Source organism: Eublepharis macularius, chromosome 4, assembly GCF_028583425.1.
Source record: "Eublepharis macularius isolate TG4126 chromosome 4, MPM_Emac_v1.0, whole genome shotgun sequence".
NCBI classification, from domain to species: Eukaryota; Metazoa; Chordata; class Lepidosauria; order Squamata; family Eublepharidae; genus Eublepharis; species Eublepharis macularius.
The window spans coordinates 90426153-90444527 of record NC_072793.1 but is presented as its reverse complement, the minus strand read 5'-3'; the positions used below and the strand labels follow the sequence as shown (position 1 = coordinate 90444527).

Sequence of the window (18375 nt, the reverse complement as noted above, 5' to 3'; positions counted from 1 at the left end):
GTCGGAAGCAGCTTGACAGGACATCATACACACACACACATGGATTTGTTGGATGAATTTTAGTATCAGATTTTTACATTATTGACTTAATAGCCCCAATCTTTGTTCTTTGTTTTTAAATAGATAACTCTTGATAAATTGAGCACTACGTGATATCCATTAGCTTGTTGCATTTAAAGCACTATTTGCTGAGAGAATTTCACAACCACCATGTTTCAGTAAGCTTGATTTCTGGGCAAATGGGGGCCTGTTTCAGTTCTGTACCATGAATTGACTGTCACCCATCTCCTTGCAGTGAGAAAACGTGACACAAATATGATTTTGTTTTGAATTCTCAAGGAATTGTTTACTTGTATTACCTGCTTTGTTGCAAGATATGTGATTTAAAGGAGAAGGTCTTTGATATTTTTGGCTTAATGTCTAATTTAACTGTGGAAATGTTTTTTTTTAATTTGTGCTGGTACAAATCTGAAAGGTAGCTAGGGAGAGAATTGCAAAATTGGTATTTTCCTTCTGAAAGGGAGAATGGAGATGTTAATTCCATTTTGCTTATTCTTTTCTAAACATTTCTAAAAGCCAAGTGGAGCTTTTAAATTCTTTTTAACTTGATTAGTCAACTGAAACTTGATTCTTGTCAACTTGATTCTTTTTAACTTGATTTGTCAACTTAAAAGATACAGGCTATGTAAAACTTGCTTAGTGTACCTTCATTTTTTTCTTTTTTAAATTTCTTAAAATTACATTGTTGCAAAATTTCATGAATTACCTTCACAGCTGATGTTAGTGGATGGCTGGTTGACTCTTTTTGACTTGCAAGATGAATTGTTCCCCCCCCCCCCCATCTTCTTTTACTTGTGAGACAATCTGGCATTAAGGCAAATCCAGGTCTTTGTGTTTTTTTATTAAAGAGTTCTAAGACACAAAGACCTTCCAGCTTTCTCTTTTAAATGAAACACATTTTTTAAAAAGTTTCGTATACTAATTTATGAACTATCTCAATTTCTTCTCCAGGTTATATCCTAAGTGTTGTACTCCTAACCTTACCCAGACAACACCTGGTTCAACTTTACCTGTATTTTCTGACTGCACTGTTGCTGTACGCTGGGCATCAGATCTCCAGGTAAGAATAGCAAGAATTGTTTTCAGCTTAAGCTTTGATTTTCAAATCTTAAAAACTAACTTTGTGAATATTGTGACTGGAGCATCCGCTTACCTTTTTCTCCTTACTTATAAAATATGCTTTGGTTGAAAGGAAAATAATTGATAATAATGTCTTTCAATTGAATGTATGGAGAATTTCTAAGGACAGATTCCCACTGAATAAATGGGAAGCTTTTATGGACTTTCACTCAGCAGTGATTGGGGCTGTAACTTACCTTATGCGTAGAAGCACGAGGGATCACTTTTCTATTCCAGAGACATTAATAAGCTCCTTTTTAAGTTTAGACATTCAAACATGCTGGCTGTTTATTCAAAGCCACTTTTAGCTGCTCTTAAAGCTCTGAAGTTGCTCTGAGTGATTCTTGAGCATGATTCAGCTTTTCATCCGTTGATGATTTAAAAGTGGGCACAATAAACAGGAGAAAATAAGGCTGTAAGTACATGAAGCATAATTACAGTGGCAGTTACTGTTATTTAACAAATTGACTCATAGGATGAGGTTTTTATAGACTTTGGGATCTGGATTTAAAAAGTTAACATAAAAACATAAGAAGTGCCGTGCTATATTAGACTAAAGACACATTACGTCCAGCACTCTGTTTACGCAGGAGCCAACGAGCTGCCTCTAGGAATCCCACAAGCAAGATGACTGCAACAGCATCATCCCACCCATACCACCTCAGCAACAGATATAAAGAGGGCATACTGCCTCTGGTACTGGAAGAAGTAGATATCCATCATGACTAGTAGCCGCTGATAGTTCTGTTCTCCATTAATTTATCCACTCCTCTTTTAAAGCCTTCCAAGTTGGTGTCCACTACTATGTCCTGTGGCATTAAGTTCCACAATTTAACTATGCACTGTGTGAAGTACTTCCTTTTATCTATCCTTAATCTCCCACCCTTCATTTTCAGTGGATGACCACAGATTCTAGTAATATGAGAGAGGGAGAAAAGCTTTTCCCTGTCCACTTTCTCCACACCATGCATATAGATCTCTATGATGTCTCCTTTACTTTTTTCTAAGCTTAACAGCCTTAAGCCTATTAGCTGATCCTCTTAGGGTATTTGCTGTAACCCCCTGATCATTTCGGTTGTTCTTTTATTTCGCCTTTTCAAGCTCTACAATATCCTTTTTCAGGTGTGGTGTCTAGGTCTGTACACAGTACTACCGCCAGCATAGAATTTGCCCTTTTCACAACAAAAGCACACTGGGTTGGCATTTTCATCAAGCTGCCCAGTTACCACTCCAAGATCCCTTACTTGGTTTGTTGTTGACAGCGCAGATCCCATCAATCTATATGTGATGTCTACTGGCTCATTCCTGTTCACGTGTTTATTGATACTTTCAAAAAACTCTGGATTTGAGGCAGTGGCACCTTAAAGACCAACAAGTTTTTCAAGGTATGAGCTTTTGACATACCCTGAAAATCTTGTTGGCCTTTAAGGTGCCACTGAACTCAAATCCTGCCACCCTACTGTAGACCAACATGGCTACAGACATTAAGTCGTTAACCATTTGATATCTGGGAGCATGGATCTGAATATTTTGACATATGTTTAAGATCCAAACAACGCTTTGAGATTTAAGGCAGAGGGAGCATTTTAGAAGATTCTAAGGAAGAAGCTTTGTTGAGCATCTGCCTTGCATTCTAAAAGACCCAGGTTCAATTTCCAGCATCTCCAGTAAAAAGGATCTGGTAATAGGTTAGATGGAGACCCCAGACAACCACTGCCAGTCAGAGAAGACAATACTGACCTTGATAGACCAATATTCTGGCTCAGTATATAGCAGTTTCATGTTACGTGAGCTGTGGTGGCACTGCTCCATCCTGGGCACTACTCCATCTTGTACTCTGAGGCATCGAGGTGCTAGCTGCCATTCATGTCTCTGCCTGGCAACATGCCACTCTCCTTGCTTCTACTGGCACTGGCTTCCACAAACCTTGAATGAGTATTCACTTCCTCTTTTGGTACACTATTGCCACCACCTATCCTTTGTAGAAATTACCGATTATGAAGAGCAGGACTCCCAGCTCCCCTTCCCTGCATCGCCATTCCAAGGCCCCACCTCATGTTTGCTTCTCCCTGCTACCTAGTGTCTGGGTACCACAGGGGTTGTTTATTGTGCTTGTGCCCAACAGCCCACCCCTTTCACTGGCACCCATTTTAAATAGCATGTCCAAACAGTGGAGGTTTAGGGGATACAAAGAACAACTGCCAGCATTAAATTTTAAAGAATTTATTTTTAAAAGGAAGGTGTCCACACACAAACTGTCAGAACAGCAAGAGATTGAGCAAGGGCTCCAAAAGAGAGGTGAAAACACAAAAGTCCCTGTGTCCCTCATTCTGTACAGGCCCTAGTGGCTCTTATCTAAGGCAGGCTCTTTAACTGAAAAGTTGCAGGGTCTAAAAAAAGGCCTTTACCTTGGAGTCTTTGTTCAGGTAGCCAGCACTTTGTCCCCTCCACATGGCCATCTTCACCAGGAGCCCACATGTGAGAGCCTTTTCTGCCTAGATGGAATCAACCAAAAGCGACCTTCCTCTTCATGCCAGGGAGTTTTATTATCTCTGTACCACTCCCACCAAAGAGTCCTCCAGATCCCTTAAGCTCCCTCTTGTGACAGCTTTTAGCAGGAGGAGTGAGTTGACCATTTCATTGTCTACAGCCAGGCAGAGCACTAGCATTTCTAAAGCATTTCTGAGTACGACTTGACTTCCCCCCTCTTGCCTTTTCACTACTAAGAAAGAAAAAAACTTTTAAAAACTAAAGTGAAGGCTTTGTACAGTAAAACACATTTCTCTACATGAACCATATGACACGTGGAACTGGACCAAATTCTTTTCAGAGAACAAACTGTGGAGAGCAAACTGATAGGTCAAAATGACATGCAAAGCCAACATAAATATATCTTCCAGAAAATGCTTTGGGGCTGAAGGGAAAATGAATCTTAAAGGTATCTGTGAGGGTTTTGTGATAGTTGCATTGCTCAAGTATGTGAGTCAGTATCAATCCTATCATTTAACATATAATCTCCTGGTCTTTTCTATTGACATTTATTTCCTCTAAGCTTCTTGGCCATGTAGTCTATACTCAGTCTCTGTATTTTTATTTATTGTTTGTTTGTTTGTTTGAAACTCTTCTTGATTCTTTCAGTTTGCTTTGGCTTGTTCTGTTCCTTCAAGGACTTTTTTTTTGCTAAGGTGGCCTCATTGTGACCAAGCCATGGGTTCATCATTTGGGTACCATCTTTATTAATACTCTACTCCTTAAGTGCCATCCTATGCAGAGCCATTCCAGTCTAAGCATGTTGAAATAAATAATTTTAGAATGGAATAACTAAAAATAGAATTGCCCTGAAGGAAACTGTACCTTCCTAACTATCCTGTATTTGTTGCAGTCATAGTCCAATCTCAGCTCAGGTTCCATTTCTGTGTTTTCTGATATCTTCTCGCCTCCAACTTTTCTAACACTCTAACCACTGCACCACACTGTAATGTAGATCTGCTCTTGAAAGCTATCTGGAGACCATTGCTAATAGGAAAAGCAGTTCATGGAGTCTAGATATTATGTCAGATGTTGACACAATCTTATAAGGCCGTGTTACCCATTTTCTCCATTAGTAACCTGTGTGAACATTGCAAACACAAATCTTTGCAGTGATGAGGAAGAAGCGATCAGAAGTTGGTTGGCAGGGATTTATTTATTGCAGTTTTGGAAACCTTGCAGTGATTCATTCTGCACAAGATATGACAGTTAAAAAGTGGGATATAGTCTAATAAAGCAATATTTTTTCTGCCCAAATCACCACCTCTAGTTTTTCTGTTACTTTGTATGGCATTGTCAGCTCCTGTGAGTTCTAGACACAAAAATTTCAGGTTCCCTTTTACTCCCCCCTCTCCCCCCCCCCCCCCGCCCACACACATTGAGGCTCTACAAACTTTTCCAACTTTTCCAAAACTTACTCCTCTCTGTCCTTTTAAGTGTAATTCTAAGAACACTTTCCTGAGAATAGGCCTTATTTCTGTGTAGACCTTTGCTCCCTGTTGCTTCTAGTACTCTTTTTCTTCACTATGTTAACCTTCTTCCTGCTCTCCTTCTCTTCTGTCATGTTTCTTCTATTTATTCATTCTTGAAAGGTCTTTGTTAAAATGACTTCCTGTTGCCAGACCAAACTGTTTTCTCTAATCCATCTTTTTCAAGATAATTGCCTCATCTCCAGTTAATCTCATCATTTTGCCTTTTCTTATTCCCTTTGCTCTTCAGTCTGTTGATCGCTGTTTGTTCTCTTTTCCAGTCTCCATTCTGTCCTCTGTCAACACCCTGGCAGGCAAGCCTATTTATGACCCTCTCTTCCTCAGAGCTTTTCTTGATCTTTTTGGAGTTGTCAGTTACCACTATGACAACTTTCCTTTATTAGTACTCTGGGAATAGCGTTCTTCCCTCCTTTTATGTGTTAAGCTGATTTGGTACTGCTTATGTCCAACCTGTGCATGCAGCACCTTAGCATCCAGCCTTTTAAATAATCGAATCATGTCTCAAAAAGAAAACTCCTGATCAGTGCTATGATTATGGACTCAAACCTTTTAGCAACTGTGTTTGTAAAAAAGTTTGTATTTAAAAGCCTATCCTGATGCGAGCTCCATGTATGGGATCCAAATAGTTACAGACCAGCAGTCTGAGTAGTTACCCTGGTCTGTGCAGAGAGGGGCGGTCCTTTGCTGTCAGCCAGAGAATAGGAAAGTGGAAGATGGAGGCATTTGTTTTCCAGAGGGCATTTGAAGCTGGAGAGTGACAGTACCCCTCTCCTGTTAGCTGAACAACTTTTCTCTGAATGCAACGGATTATGACTGACATTTGTTGATATATATCTGGATATAGTATCCTGTGTGTTAATTCTGATTTTCAGCATGGTGCTTTTCCCCGATGAGTTTATTCATCAGTCAGTTCTCCCTATCGGAATTAAAAAAAATGTTAATGAAAACAGCAGTGAGATATTTCTCTAAAAACTGTGTATTCCAGTTTTTGTTAATGGGAAGTTAATTTTTAAAAGGCATTTATTTAGCTATCTAGAATGCTGAAAACACTCTTAATGACGAAGAGACATTTGGTTTGTGCTGGGGGAGCAGTTGCATATTGATGACTGCTGATTCCCATTTTCCATCCCTTGCTGTTCCCAATGCTTCCTGACACTCAGGAGTGGCCATTTGGGAGGTGCAAAGGGCAAAAGCAGGAAGGGGAAGGTGGAAGAATCATACACATAAGCTGAGCTCTGCTTACCATTCATCGAGGACATCTCTTTTAAAAAGTCTCCTTTAGTAGAGCAAACGGCAGTGGTCACCAGAGACCTTAATGCCACCTGCTTCCAGAAACCAGGCGTGGTACTCTCCCTTGAATACATAAAATCACAGTCCTTGACCATGAGTTTTTCCACATTCTTTGTATTCTTTTTTTCTTAGTGGAAATATGAAAACTAATAAGCAGTTGTGTGGGTGTTTGCAGTTAACAGAAAAGACTGGTCAGCTGCTTGCTGGGATGCAGCTAGTGAACTACGGTGTATCTTTGTTGGCTATCTAGAGACCTTTTTCATTCATGGGGATACATGTGTAGTCTCAAATAATGCTTTTAAAAATTGTACCTTTGCTTAGTTAGTCCATATCTGATTTTCTTATTGTTTTATATCAAGAATCCATCTTGAGCAATTAATCTCCATATCTTTCTTTCCACTTTTAATTTTAACGTAATACGCTTTTAATTTTAAGGGTGTAAAATTTCTTTTCAAAACAAAATTAAGTACTACTTTTTTCCAGATCATTTGCTGCTGGCAAGAGGAGAACAGGGAACATGCAAAACAAAGATGGCAGTAGGAGGACAAAACGTTCTCCTAGAACTGGTGCTTTAGATTCTTTGTTTGTTCTCATGCATTTTAATTGCAGGTTGTAGCCTAACAAGACCCACTTCAACATCATTTTCCACATACTTGTTATGCTTTAAAAAAAAATCCTGCAGTAGACTAGCAGTCCTGTAAAAGGTACACAAGAGAAGACTTTGAAGTGCCTGATACTTGAGAATACCTCTGTTTCATAATTTGGAAAGTAAATAGGAGTGAATGAGAAGAATGTGTCATCCAACAAGATATGCAGCTAAAAAACCTTTTCTACTGCCTGTGATTATCAAAAACTTGCATATGCAAGGATCATTGGATTCCAGTCACAGGACTCTACAAGATAAACAAAAGTAGAGAGGCTGGCATAGATGCATCATAAAAGAACATGATGTTCACTGTCCGTCTTCTGTGCAGCCCCACATGGGACTGCGCCTGCGCAGGCCTGCCGACCGGATTTTTCTTTTCTAGCAAACGTCCACTAGGGGGCGCACGTCCGATCCAATGCGCATGCGCGGCCGTTTCCCGCCCGAGCGACATTGGGCGACGTCGCCCCCTTTCCCCTCAGTTTCTTCTTTGCCGCCGACCGGTAAAGACCTAGCTGTCCGCTTGTGAGGAAACTTTTTTCAGTGAAGAATGTCGGAGAAGTCGCTGTTTAAGCGTTGTTCTACTTGTTCGACGAAGATGACAAGGACGGATGGTCACTCCGTTTGTCTCGAGTGCCTAGGAGAGGGGCACATCATCGAAAAATGTGAGCACTGCCAGTGGGTTCACCCCGAAGGCAAGGGCTGAGAGGGCGAACAGGCTGAACGCCCTACTGTGGAGAAGGGCTATGCGGGCGTCGGGGGCCCCTGGTACCCCGGGGGGCCGCCACCGGCTGGTGGGACAACTGAAACCCCCTCTGCGATGGGATCTGTCCGAAGCACCGCTGCCACCTCGCGTTCCCCCGCTCGCCGGATCGCCGACAAGCCCAGCACCCGGCCCCGGATCCGAAGGAGGCTGCAAGTTCCACGTCGGGCCGCAAGCACTCGACTCCGAAGTCAGATCCGACTCGGAAGCGGCACCGTTCCAGGTCCCCGTCGAGGTTGGAACCGATCGCCACTCCGGCTCCGAAGGTGCCGAGGACTTCATCGGATCCGAACATCCCGGCTGGGTCGGTTCCCAAGCTGTCGGATCCAACTTCGACTCCGACGTCGTCGGCTCCGAAGCCCACTGAATCGGCTCGCACCGGCCTTGTTCCGAAGACGGGCTCTCGATCGGATCCAAAGGTATCGGATCCGTTGCCCGTATCGCCGGCTCCGATTGACCGGAACCAAAGCTCTGATCCGACTTCAGCCGCCAAGGGCGAAAAGAAGTCGAAGAAGAAATCAAAGCACAGGCAGTCGACGGTCAGTCCAAACGGATGAGGTCCTCTGGGAGAAGCCCTCGACCCCGTCACCGCACCTGTCACCTCCGTTGCACCACTCCACTGATGACGATGGTGACCTGCCCGACGCTCCACCTCGGGTTGCCCAGACGTGGCATGCCGGTGACTATATGGAGGACCGGCCTTATCACCTTCCTCAGAGTGGCTATGACAGAGAGGGCTCCCTGTATGCCAGCTCTCCATCGTTTGGCAGGGAGTATTGGGGTGACACTCGGAGTGAGTTCTCCCACTATGGTTCTCCCAGGCGCGTCTCACCTTACCAACGTGCAGAGCCTTATCAGTGCCCGAGTCCCAGCCCTCCATCTGACCCGTCGCCAGATGACATCATCATTGGGAGCTGGTCGTGTGTCACCCTCTGAGGACTACCGGCTCTATTCTGAGCAGATGGTCAGAATGGCCCGTTCTCTCGACATCGAGATATCGGCTGTAGATCCTAAGCCAAAGGACAAAATTCTACAATATGTCCAGTCTGGGAATCCTCCAACTATTGCTTTCCCATTCACCGAAGGCTTGGTGGAAATCATTCACGACATCTGTGAGAAGCCAGCCTCTGTGTACCCGACATCCCGCAAGCTGGAGGCCCTGTACAAGACGTGGGATGACGTTTGTGCATACCTCTTTGCACATCCACCTCCTTCTTCCCTCATTACAGAGGAAATGCAGACCCGTCAACGCCAGGGGTCTTATGCTGTGCCCATTGACAAGGAGAGCAGGAAGCTGGATTCGTTGGGAAAGAAGTTATACTCCTCTGCTGCCCTGACGCTGAAAATCTCCAACTATTCAGCCATCATGGGGGCGTATCAAATATTCCTCTGGAACCGTATGGCGGTCTTTATGGAAAAGCTCCCTGCAGACCAGAGGGTATTGGCAAAGGTGGTTCTTGATGAAGCCTTGTGCCTGTCGCGACAACAAATAAATGCTGGTCGCGACACGGTTGACACCTCTGCGAGAGCGTTAGCTTCCTCCATCGTCCTCCGCAGACACTCGTGGCTCCGCACGACTGCTCTGCCCGTCGAGACGCGAAACAAGGTGGAAAATCTGCCCTTTGAAGGTCAATCCCTGTTTTCGTCTAAAACGGATGACTACCTGTCACAGAAGCGCAAAGATCGGATGACAGCCCGTTCCTACGGCATTCTCCCGACCAGGCCGTCCACCGAGAATCGGTTCCAGTATCGCCCTTCACAGGGCTATCGTGGACGGCAACAGCGGGTACCAGCCGTATCCACGTTATGGGTCCTACAGGCAATTCCAGCCGCCTGCAAGTTCCTTTCACCGCCGGAGGCCTAGCTACCGCCCTCGTCGCGGTCCACAAGCCCACGATGCCAAAGAGTCAGCAACGCAGCCAAAGCAGTTCTGACTAAAATTCGAACAGTCTGTCGTGTTTGGGAACAGATTGGTTCAGTTTGCCTCTGCATGGGCAGAAATTACATCCGATAGTTGGGTTCTTAAAATCGTTAATGTTGGATATAAAATTCAGTTTGATGTTTACCCAGTGTTGTCTCTTCCTGACCACTCATTACAATCCTCTTCTGATAACTTACAGGCTGAGGTTGTGACGCTACTGGAGAAGGGGGGCTGTGAAGGAGGTGCTCCCTCAGGACCCCCTCTTAGGTTTTTACTCCAAGATGTTCCTGGTAGACAAAAAGGATGGAGGAGTGCGACCCATCTTAGACCTACGGGAACTGAATAAATTCGTTCTTGTCAAGAGGTTCAGGATGCTTACCTTGAACACGGTCCTCCAGTTAATGCCCGAGGACATGTGGTTCGCTGTCCTGGACCTCAAGGATGCATATTTTCATATTGCCATCCATCCTGATCATAGGAAGTACCTTAGGTTTCTATGTAAAAATAAGGCCTACCATTACCAGGTGCTTCCCTTTGGTCTCTCAACAGCCCCACGAGTTTTTTCTAAGTGTATGGTTGTTGTAGTGGCTTATTTGAGGGAACAGGGTTGTACCATCTATCCCTACCTTGACGATTGGCTTCTAGCAGCACCCTCTGCTGATGCACTCCTGGCCCAGATTCATACAGTGATGCTCACCTGCTCCCGATTAGGGCTTTTGGTTAACTTACAAAAGTCTAACCTTACCCCGTCCAAGAGAATACGGTTTATCGGTATGGAATTGGATGGTGGCGTAAACAGAGGTTTTCTGCCCAGGGAGCGTGCTTTAAAGATTGGCAGGATGGTGAACCTTTTTTCTAAGTGCAGGTTCCAATCCGTGACGGCGATCCAGAGGCTACTGGGCCTCATGGCCTCTTCTACAGCTGTCACCCCTATGGCCCGGTTGCACATGCGACCTCTCCAGCTGTGGTTCCTATCGGTTCATGATTTTGAACACGAGTCCCAGAATAAACGATATTCCATCCCCAGAGGGATTACCCGGGCCTTACAATGGTGGCTTGACGAGGCTAACCTTCTTGGGGGTATTGCCTTTGGGTCCATCCAAACCGAGATCACAATCTCGACCGATGCCTCCACGGTAGGATGGGGAGCCCAGTGTGGTGCCCTGAGGGCACATGGGGTTTGGTCAGAGCAGGAAAGGAAAGATCATATTAACCTGCTAGAATTGAGAGCGGTCCATTATGCCCTTATCGCGTTCGCAGACACGCTGCAGCAGAAAGCAGTTCAGGTGCTCACAGACAATTGCACCACGATGTTCTACCTGAACAAACAAGGGGGCATTACATCCAAGGCCCTCTGCGACGAGGGCCGTTCGGATCTGGAACTGGGCCATGGACAGAGGCGTGTTCATTCAGGCGGTCCATATTCCTGGCACCAACAATGTCGTCGCGGACAAGCTGAGTCGGATGCGATTCGACAACTACGAATGGACCGTAGCAGACAATTACCTGAACGCCATCTTTTTGGACTGGGGGTTCCCAGACGTAGACCTCTTTGCGGCAGAGGCCAACAAGAAGGCCCCGCAATTCTGTTCCAGGGGAGGGCTAGGTCACCGCTCCCTAGGGGACGCGTTCCAGATACGCTGGACAGGGCACCTGTTTTATGCCTTCCCTCCGTTCCCACTGCTGTCACGGGTCGTCAGCAAAATTCAGAGGGATGGGCCGCACTTAATTCTAGTGGCGCCTTTCTGGCCCAGACAAGTGTGGTTCCAACATGTCATGCAGCTTTCGCAGGGGTCATATTATCAGTTCGCACTGAACCCGGACCTTCTGTCCGACAAAGGGGTTTGGTATCACGACCTACCCAAACTCAACCTCACTACTTGGCGCATTCAGGGACGGAGGGGATGTCTGACAGGGTAGCTGAAATTTTGCTGAATGCCCGTAGGGACACCACCACTCGCAGGTCATACGCAGCTAAATGGAAGCGTTTTGAGGCCTGGGCTGCTGACAACGAAGTTAATGTTTGGGATTGCCAGTTGTCTTCTGTGTTTGAGTTCCTCCTGTCCCTAAAGGACGGGGGACTCTCTAATTCTTCTATTAAAGTTTATTTGGCTGCCATTTCGGCCTTCCACCCTAGAATAGATGGGAAGACGGTGTTCTCCCCACAGTTTGTCGAAGTCTTTTTTGAAAGGGTTGTATAATATGTTCCCGCAGGTCAAGGAAATTGTTCCCCAGTGGTCACTGCAAGTTGTACTGACGGGGCTTATGAACTCACCCTTCGAGCCACTGGCTACCTGTGATTTAAAATGGTTGTTCTGTAAGGTGGCCTTCCTGATCGCCATTACATCTGCCTGCAGAGTTAGCGAGCTTGCTGCCCTGAAGTGGGATCCTCCCTTTTTGAAGGTCCATCAAAATAAGGTGGTTCTCAGACCTGACCTTCGTTTTAGACCTAAAGTCTCCACTCAGTTTCACACTTCACAGGACATTGTTCTACCTATATTTTTTCCTGACCCTTCCAGTGGCCCTGAAAGGGCCTTACATTCCTTGGATGTGAGAAGGGCTATTTTATTTTACCTGCAACGTACGTCACAGTTTAGGAGTGCCAAACAACTGTTTGTGTGCTATTATGGGCCCAGAAAGGGAAAGGCTGCTACAGCCCAGTCAATTTCTCGCTGGGTTACTCAGACTGTTAGGGCCTGCTTCTCGCATGCTAAGTTACCTTGCCCTTTGGAACTGAAAGCTCATTCCACCAGAGCACAGGCTGCTTCTGCGGCCTTCCTTAGGGGCGTGCCCTTGCAGGACATCTGCAGGGCTGCAACGTGGTCGTCTTCTGACACGTTCGCTAAACATTACGCACTAGATGTGTGGGAAAGGAAAGAGGCTGCTGTTGGTCAAGCAGTGCTTCAATCTATGTATTGTCGAAGGCTTTCACGGCCGGAGAACGATGGTTGTTGGGGGTTTTCCGGGCTGTATTGCCGTGGTCTTGGCATTGTAGTTCCTGACGTTTCGCCAGCAGCTGTGGCTGGCATCTTCAGAGGTGTAGCACCAGAGGTGGTGCTACACCTCTGAAGATGCCAGCCACAGCTGCTGGCGAAACGTCAGGAACTACAATGCCAAGACCACGGCAATACAGCCCGGAAAACCCCCAACAACCATAGTGCTTCAATCTCTTTTTCGGTGAGAACACATGCCCGCCTCCTGGGTAAGTGGCTTGTGAGTCTCCCATGTGGGGCTGCACAGAAGACGGACAGTGAAAACAGAGTTGCGCTTACCGTAACTACTGTTCATTGACGTCTTCTGTGCAGACACACAACCCTCCCTCCTACCCCGCTGTGTTCTTCCAGATAATGTGAAGGCATTCGGCGGCAAAAGGAGAAACTGAGGGGAAAGGGGGCGACGTCGCCCAATGTCGCTCGGGCGGGAAACGGCCGCGCATGCGCATTGGATCGGACGTGCGCCCCCTAGTGGACGTTTGCTAGAAAAGAAAAATCCGGTCGGCAGGCCTGCGCAGGCGCAGTCCCATGTGTGTCTGCACAGAAGACGTCAATGAACAGTAGTTACGGTAAGCGCAACTCTGTTTTTTTTCAGCCTTATTCAGAGCTCTCTCACTAAACTTCAGCACAGTGCAATTGTTAGAATATCAGCTAAGGAGACCTAGCTTAAATCTTCACTCTGCTATATATGCTTTTCTAAGGTCCGTAGGGGGAAGGGCAAGATAAGACTTAATAAACAAAAAAAATGATCTTTTTTGTTTGTTTTGACAACTGAATTCTGTTTTTAAATACAGAGATCATATTTTTATATTTTCCTGTGAGGAATTAAGGCTAAACTATATATTTTGCAGAGTTCTGTGATTCCTTTCTCTGACTCTTACTGTTCCTCAAAGAAAAGCATCTTTGGGAAGGGGTTGGATGAAGACCAGCAAATGGAAAGGATGGCTTAAACTTTCCCTGCCAGCCATTTATCTACACTAAGTCATCTGTGAAGGAAAGATTGATGGATGCTGTATTGTTTTTTCCTCTGTGGGTAGGAAAGCAGATTAAAAAGACCAGCTTTCAGCAGACAAATGGCTGGCAGGGAAGAGGTTAAGAATTCTCTCCTATCCCACTCCTGTAGCCCCATTTATGCTCAACTAAAGAATGCCAGTCGTCTATGGATTTTTTTCCTTGAGGGAGGATCATGGAACTATATTACCACACAGTGTATACCTCCTAATCACTGTTCAGATTGTAACTGAATGGAATTTAATTGGACTGGCAGAAAAAGCCAGCTTCTGTGTCATACTTGTCCAAACTTCTTATGTGTGTTTTGCTTTTTGTGGAAAAACGTAAGAAAAAAATCAAGGCAGTGCTTCAGAGTTTTCCAATATTTTTCATTGCCAGCTCTACATCACTGTAGTGACTGAAGAATTCAATAGAATTTGCTCATTCTAAGAGACCTAGCAAGATAAGATGCAATTACATTAATTGGATTGAATTCATTCTTTGTACCACTTCTAGTGTGCCTTTCAGTCTTTCTTATTCATCCTTCTGACAAACAAAGGAGATGTTGTTCTGGTTATTGAACAGATAAACTAAGATAGAGGCAACAGTTTTCCTGGTAAAGCTGCAGTCTTAAACATTTCCCAGAGTCATAGCCCAATGAATACAGTTCTCAGTAAGCACATTTAGTATTATTCAGTAAATGAGCATAATACTTTGCAGTTTTAGAATGTATTCATATATCAAACATGAAAAAAATATCAGTTTGGTTGAGATAGTATGAACCTGGTTTAAGTGACTAACCAAGTGACTTCACTAATGGAGGCTCTTTCTTCCTAGTCATTGAAATTCTGAACTATGGTTTAATCCCTGTTAAAAGTCACAGTTAATTACTGGGGACTAGCTAACTTCAGTTTGTATTTGGTGGGAGAAGGATGTTAGAGTCCGCAGAGGTCCACCTGTATTGACTTGTCCATAAGGCCACTCTTGTCCTAACGTGTGCGGGGTATTGCTACGTCTACATTCCCAATCTAAATACCAGAGTTCTGTTGTGCTTCTCTTGTTCACTGTTGTAAACGTTGCTGCTTGTTTCTCCTTCCTACTCAGAGTATGTCTTTTTATCTTCTGTAGTAGGCCTAGAATCACATTCACAACCTTTTACCGTACATCTTTTGGATCAGCTGCTTTGTATTTCATTTTAAAAACTATCTCTGGATTGCTTCAGTTGATAAAAATCACATAATGCAGCTACAAAAATCTCCTCTTTAATTAATCAAGTGGTTGGCTGAACAGCAGCCTTGCAAGACTTGGATGCATCAGCCTTTTGTGGCTTGTCTGAACCCCAAGGCCTTCGTTATTTAGTAGTTTGATCTTTATCCCAGTTAAAGTTTCTCTGCTTAAAGGTGCAACAGTGGCTGTACTGCTTTTCATTTTAAACCCCTAAAGTAGTATGACTGACTTTTTTTTTAAAAAAAGCACTAAATTTAAAATAGTCTTATGCAAAAAAAACCCCCTAGTTTGGCTGTACTTTTATAGCTGCAATGTATTATAGCTGCAACATAAGGCTTTATTTTTACCAACTCCACCACCAGCCCTCCAGTGAGTTCAGTACAGAAGCTAGAAGAGATCTTTCTTGAATAGGTGTGAAACGTGGTTCCAGTTACAGGAGACAGAGTTCTAAGACAAGTTAAAACCTAGGGAGCCAAGACACATGTATAAAAGCAGTGTACAAATATGTATGCAGCCCTATTTGAATACTGTGTGTTTTGCCATGATTACTGTATGTATTTGGAAACAGCGATGGTTTTCAAATGTTTATATTTTAGCATGATTTCACGCCTGTCATATTTATTTTTTACATGTATATAAGGAGATTGTAATGTACACAGCAGCACTTGGTTAGTTTTGGAAAAGTGTTAACAGAATAAGAGAGGAAAGGAGAATGCCATAGACCATGTATTGAACTAGATGACCATGTAAAGCACTATAGAAAAGAGTCCAGTAGCACCTTTAAGACTTAACCAACTTTACTGTAGCATAAGCTTTCGAGAACCACAGTTCTCTTCTTCAGATGCATGTAAAGCACTGTGACCTTTACATATTTTGCCAGTCTGCAAAGAAGAAATCATATACGATAGAGGTCCTATTTCATATTTTTAAAAGACAAAATCTTAACTGCCTCTGATTTAAAGGTTTCTTAATATGTTCTCATTGTGTTCCTCAGGGATTATGTGAGGAGTGAGTTGGAGTCTGGATATGAAGGGCCAATGTACTTAGAACCTCTATCCATGAATCGTTTTATGACAGCCTTAATAGGTGAGTGACTTTTTAATTCACCTCTTACACAGAACTAATGGTGTAAAATTACTAGAAATTTGAAACTAAGGGAGTACTTCCCCCCCCCCCCCCTTCTAGAAGTTTTGAGGAAAATTTGAAATATATGAAATACTTACTGTACTTTCAAAACTAAACTTATTTTAGTGTGTTAACACAGAATATATCACTTACAGCTAAGTATATAAAATATGTAATATTAGGCATTAAACAGTGTGGAATTTAACAGTGTAACTGCCTTAGTTTCCTTTGAGTAAAATTGTAAATACACATAGTACTTGAGAGAGAGCTGTAAACTGCTGCATGCTGTACTGCCTTAGTTTTTTGCTACCTTTAGAGGCTGGAAAAGTAAAAGTTGAAATTATACAATAAATTTTGTAGTAAACTAAAGTAAATGTATTATTTGAACAGTGTCTCATACGTTCACAATAGGAGTTGCAATATATAGGGTTATCAAGTTAGACTTTACGAGATTGAACACACTGAACTCTTTAATAATGCCTCATACATACACATTATAGCATAATTTTTGGCAAAATTACCAACATGGAATTATTATTTCTAATGCTGTACTAGGTTGTCTTGCATAAGACAATCTTTCTAGATATCGTTGAATTAGTAAAACCTGGTCTTAAAAAGCATTTAACTCATTACAAAAGAGGAAAATATTTCATAGGGATTTTTTACTGGTCAGAATTTCTCAATTTTTCCAGCGATGAAAATGGTTTTAAGAAAAGTCCTTGGGGACAAAACATGGAAAACATGTTTCCAGTTTTTTCCCCAGACCTTCACATCTGTATACTTATTAAAATGCATTTCATGTCATCATGATCATCCTCCAACCAACCTGATACATTTTCTGTCATGTTTATCTGATGTGTGTGTAACAACTCAGCCTCATGTTGCTCCTTATAGTATTTGTAAACAAAATGGTAACAGTGATTTTATGCAGTATTATAGGTCAGATTGGGACTTAGTCTCATTTACTTAAGTGATTTGAAGCTGGTTTTTTGTCGCCTCTGACATAATGCACTTTGTTTAGGCTCCTGGATACAAATTGTGGCTTCTGTGTTATACAGATTGTGTGTTTATTTATATAGAATATTCCTATCTTGCCACTTCAAAAATCTTACCTGAAGAGTCTGACAGTAGCAACAAAAAGGCCGTAAAATAATACAACTAGCTTGAAGCTATTAAAATAATAAATAATATTCCTGTGATAACATTTGTAGCACTAGAACACTAATAGATAAAGTCATCAACATAAATATTTTCAGATGGTAGGTCATAGAGAGGAAATAAATTGTAACTTTAAAAAATTGAAGCCTGGGAAATGAATAACGTTTTCATCTGGCATATAAAGCCAATAAGTAATGTAAACCAATATATAAATAGGCAGCAAGCAAACTTCAAAGAGGAGAGCATTCCACACTAGGGGAACCGCTGCTAGGACAGCCAATCCTAGGTGTATCTTTTAAGCAAGTGAGGGCACTGTTAGCAGGGCTTGGAGTGATAAGCTTATTAGGCAAGGGGAAAAATTGGGAGTCCGAGTAACTAACCTTCAAGCACTTTGGCCACAAGTTATCTAGGGATTTAAATGTGCACACCAGTTGTGTCCAGTAACAGATGGGAAGCCTGTGCTGATCTTCAGCACAAGAGTGGTATGCTGTTTCTGAGTTGGCATTTGGGAAGACAGATGTTTGACCTCTGTAGCTAAATCTGATACAGAAGTCAACATTACTGATCCCCACTATAGGGGATATAACTATACAAATTACAGTTCCTTTAATATTAATTAAATTACATGATTTTTCCCGTTTGTTTATATGCTATAAAAATGCTTTTGTTAAAAAAAAAACCCTATTCAACATTAAGGTCAAATAAATAAATGTTAATTGATTTTTTTTAAAATGTTACAAATAGAAGTCAATATTTTAAAAAAATTAAATGGAATTTTAACAGAAAAAACTACGTTGATCCAAAAGTTCACTGTATAGATATAGGCTATTCAAATAAGTTAACATAGTGCTCAATGCTGATTTAGGAGTCTAATGTTCACTATGACCTTGAGACTTTGACTAATTTTTGAAACTATTGGAAGGAACTTTCCTTCCAGAATGAAGGATTTTTCAGCCCATGCTTTATGGCAGTGTTAAAGCTGGTCTGGCCAGAAATCAACTTACTTTCTTGCAAGAGTCTTGCCTTTTTATGCTTGTGACCTTGGAGACCTGGAAGTTGCTTTAGAG

At 43.0% G+C, this 18375-nt stretch overlaps 1 protein-coding gene across 1 annotated transcript in view; it reads left to right on the top strand.

The window, feature by feature from the left end:
• The window catches only part of RNF145 (ring finger protein 145), a 119392-nt gene that overhangs the window by 55373 nt on the left and 45644 nt on the right, over positions 1 to 18375 (top strand). The window contains exons 3-4 of the mRNA XM_054977383.1: positions 1012 to 1120; positions 16020 to 16111. Coding sequence (XP_054833358.1) covers positions 1012 to 1120; positions 16020 to 16111 — 201 coding nt within the window. The remainder of the gene's footprint in view (positions 1 to 1011; positions 1121 to 16019; positions 16112 to 18375) is intronic.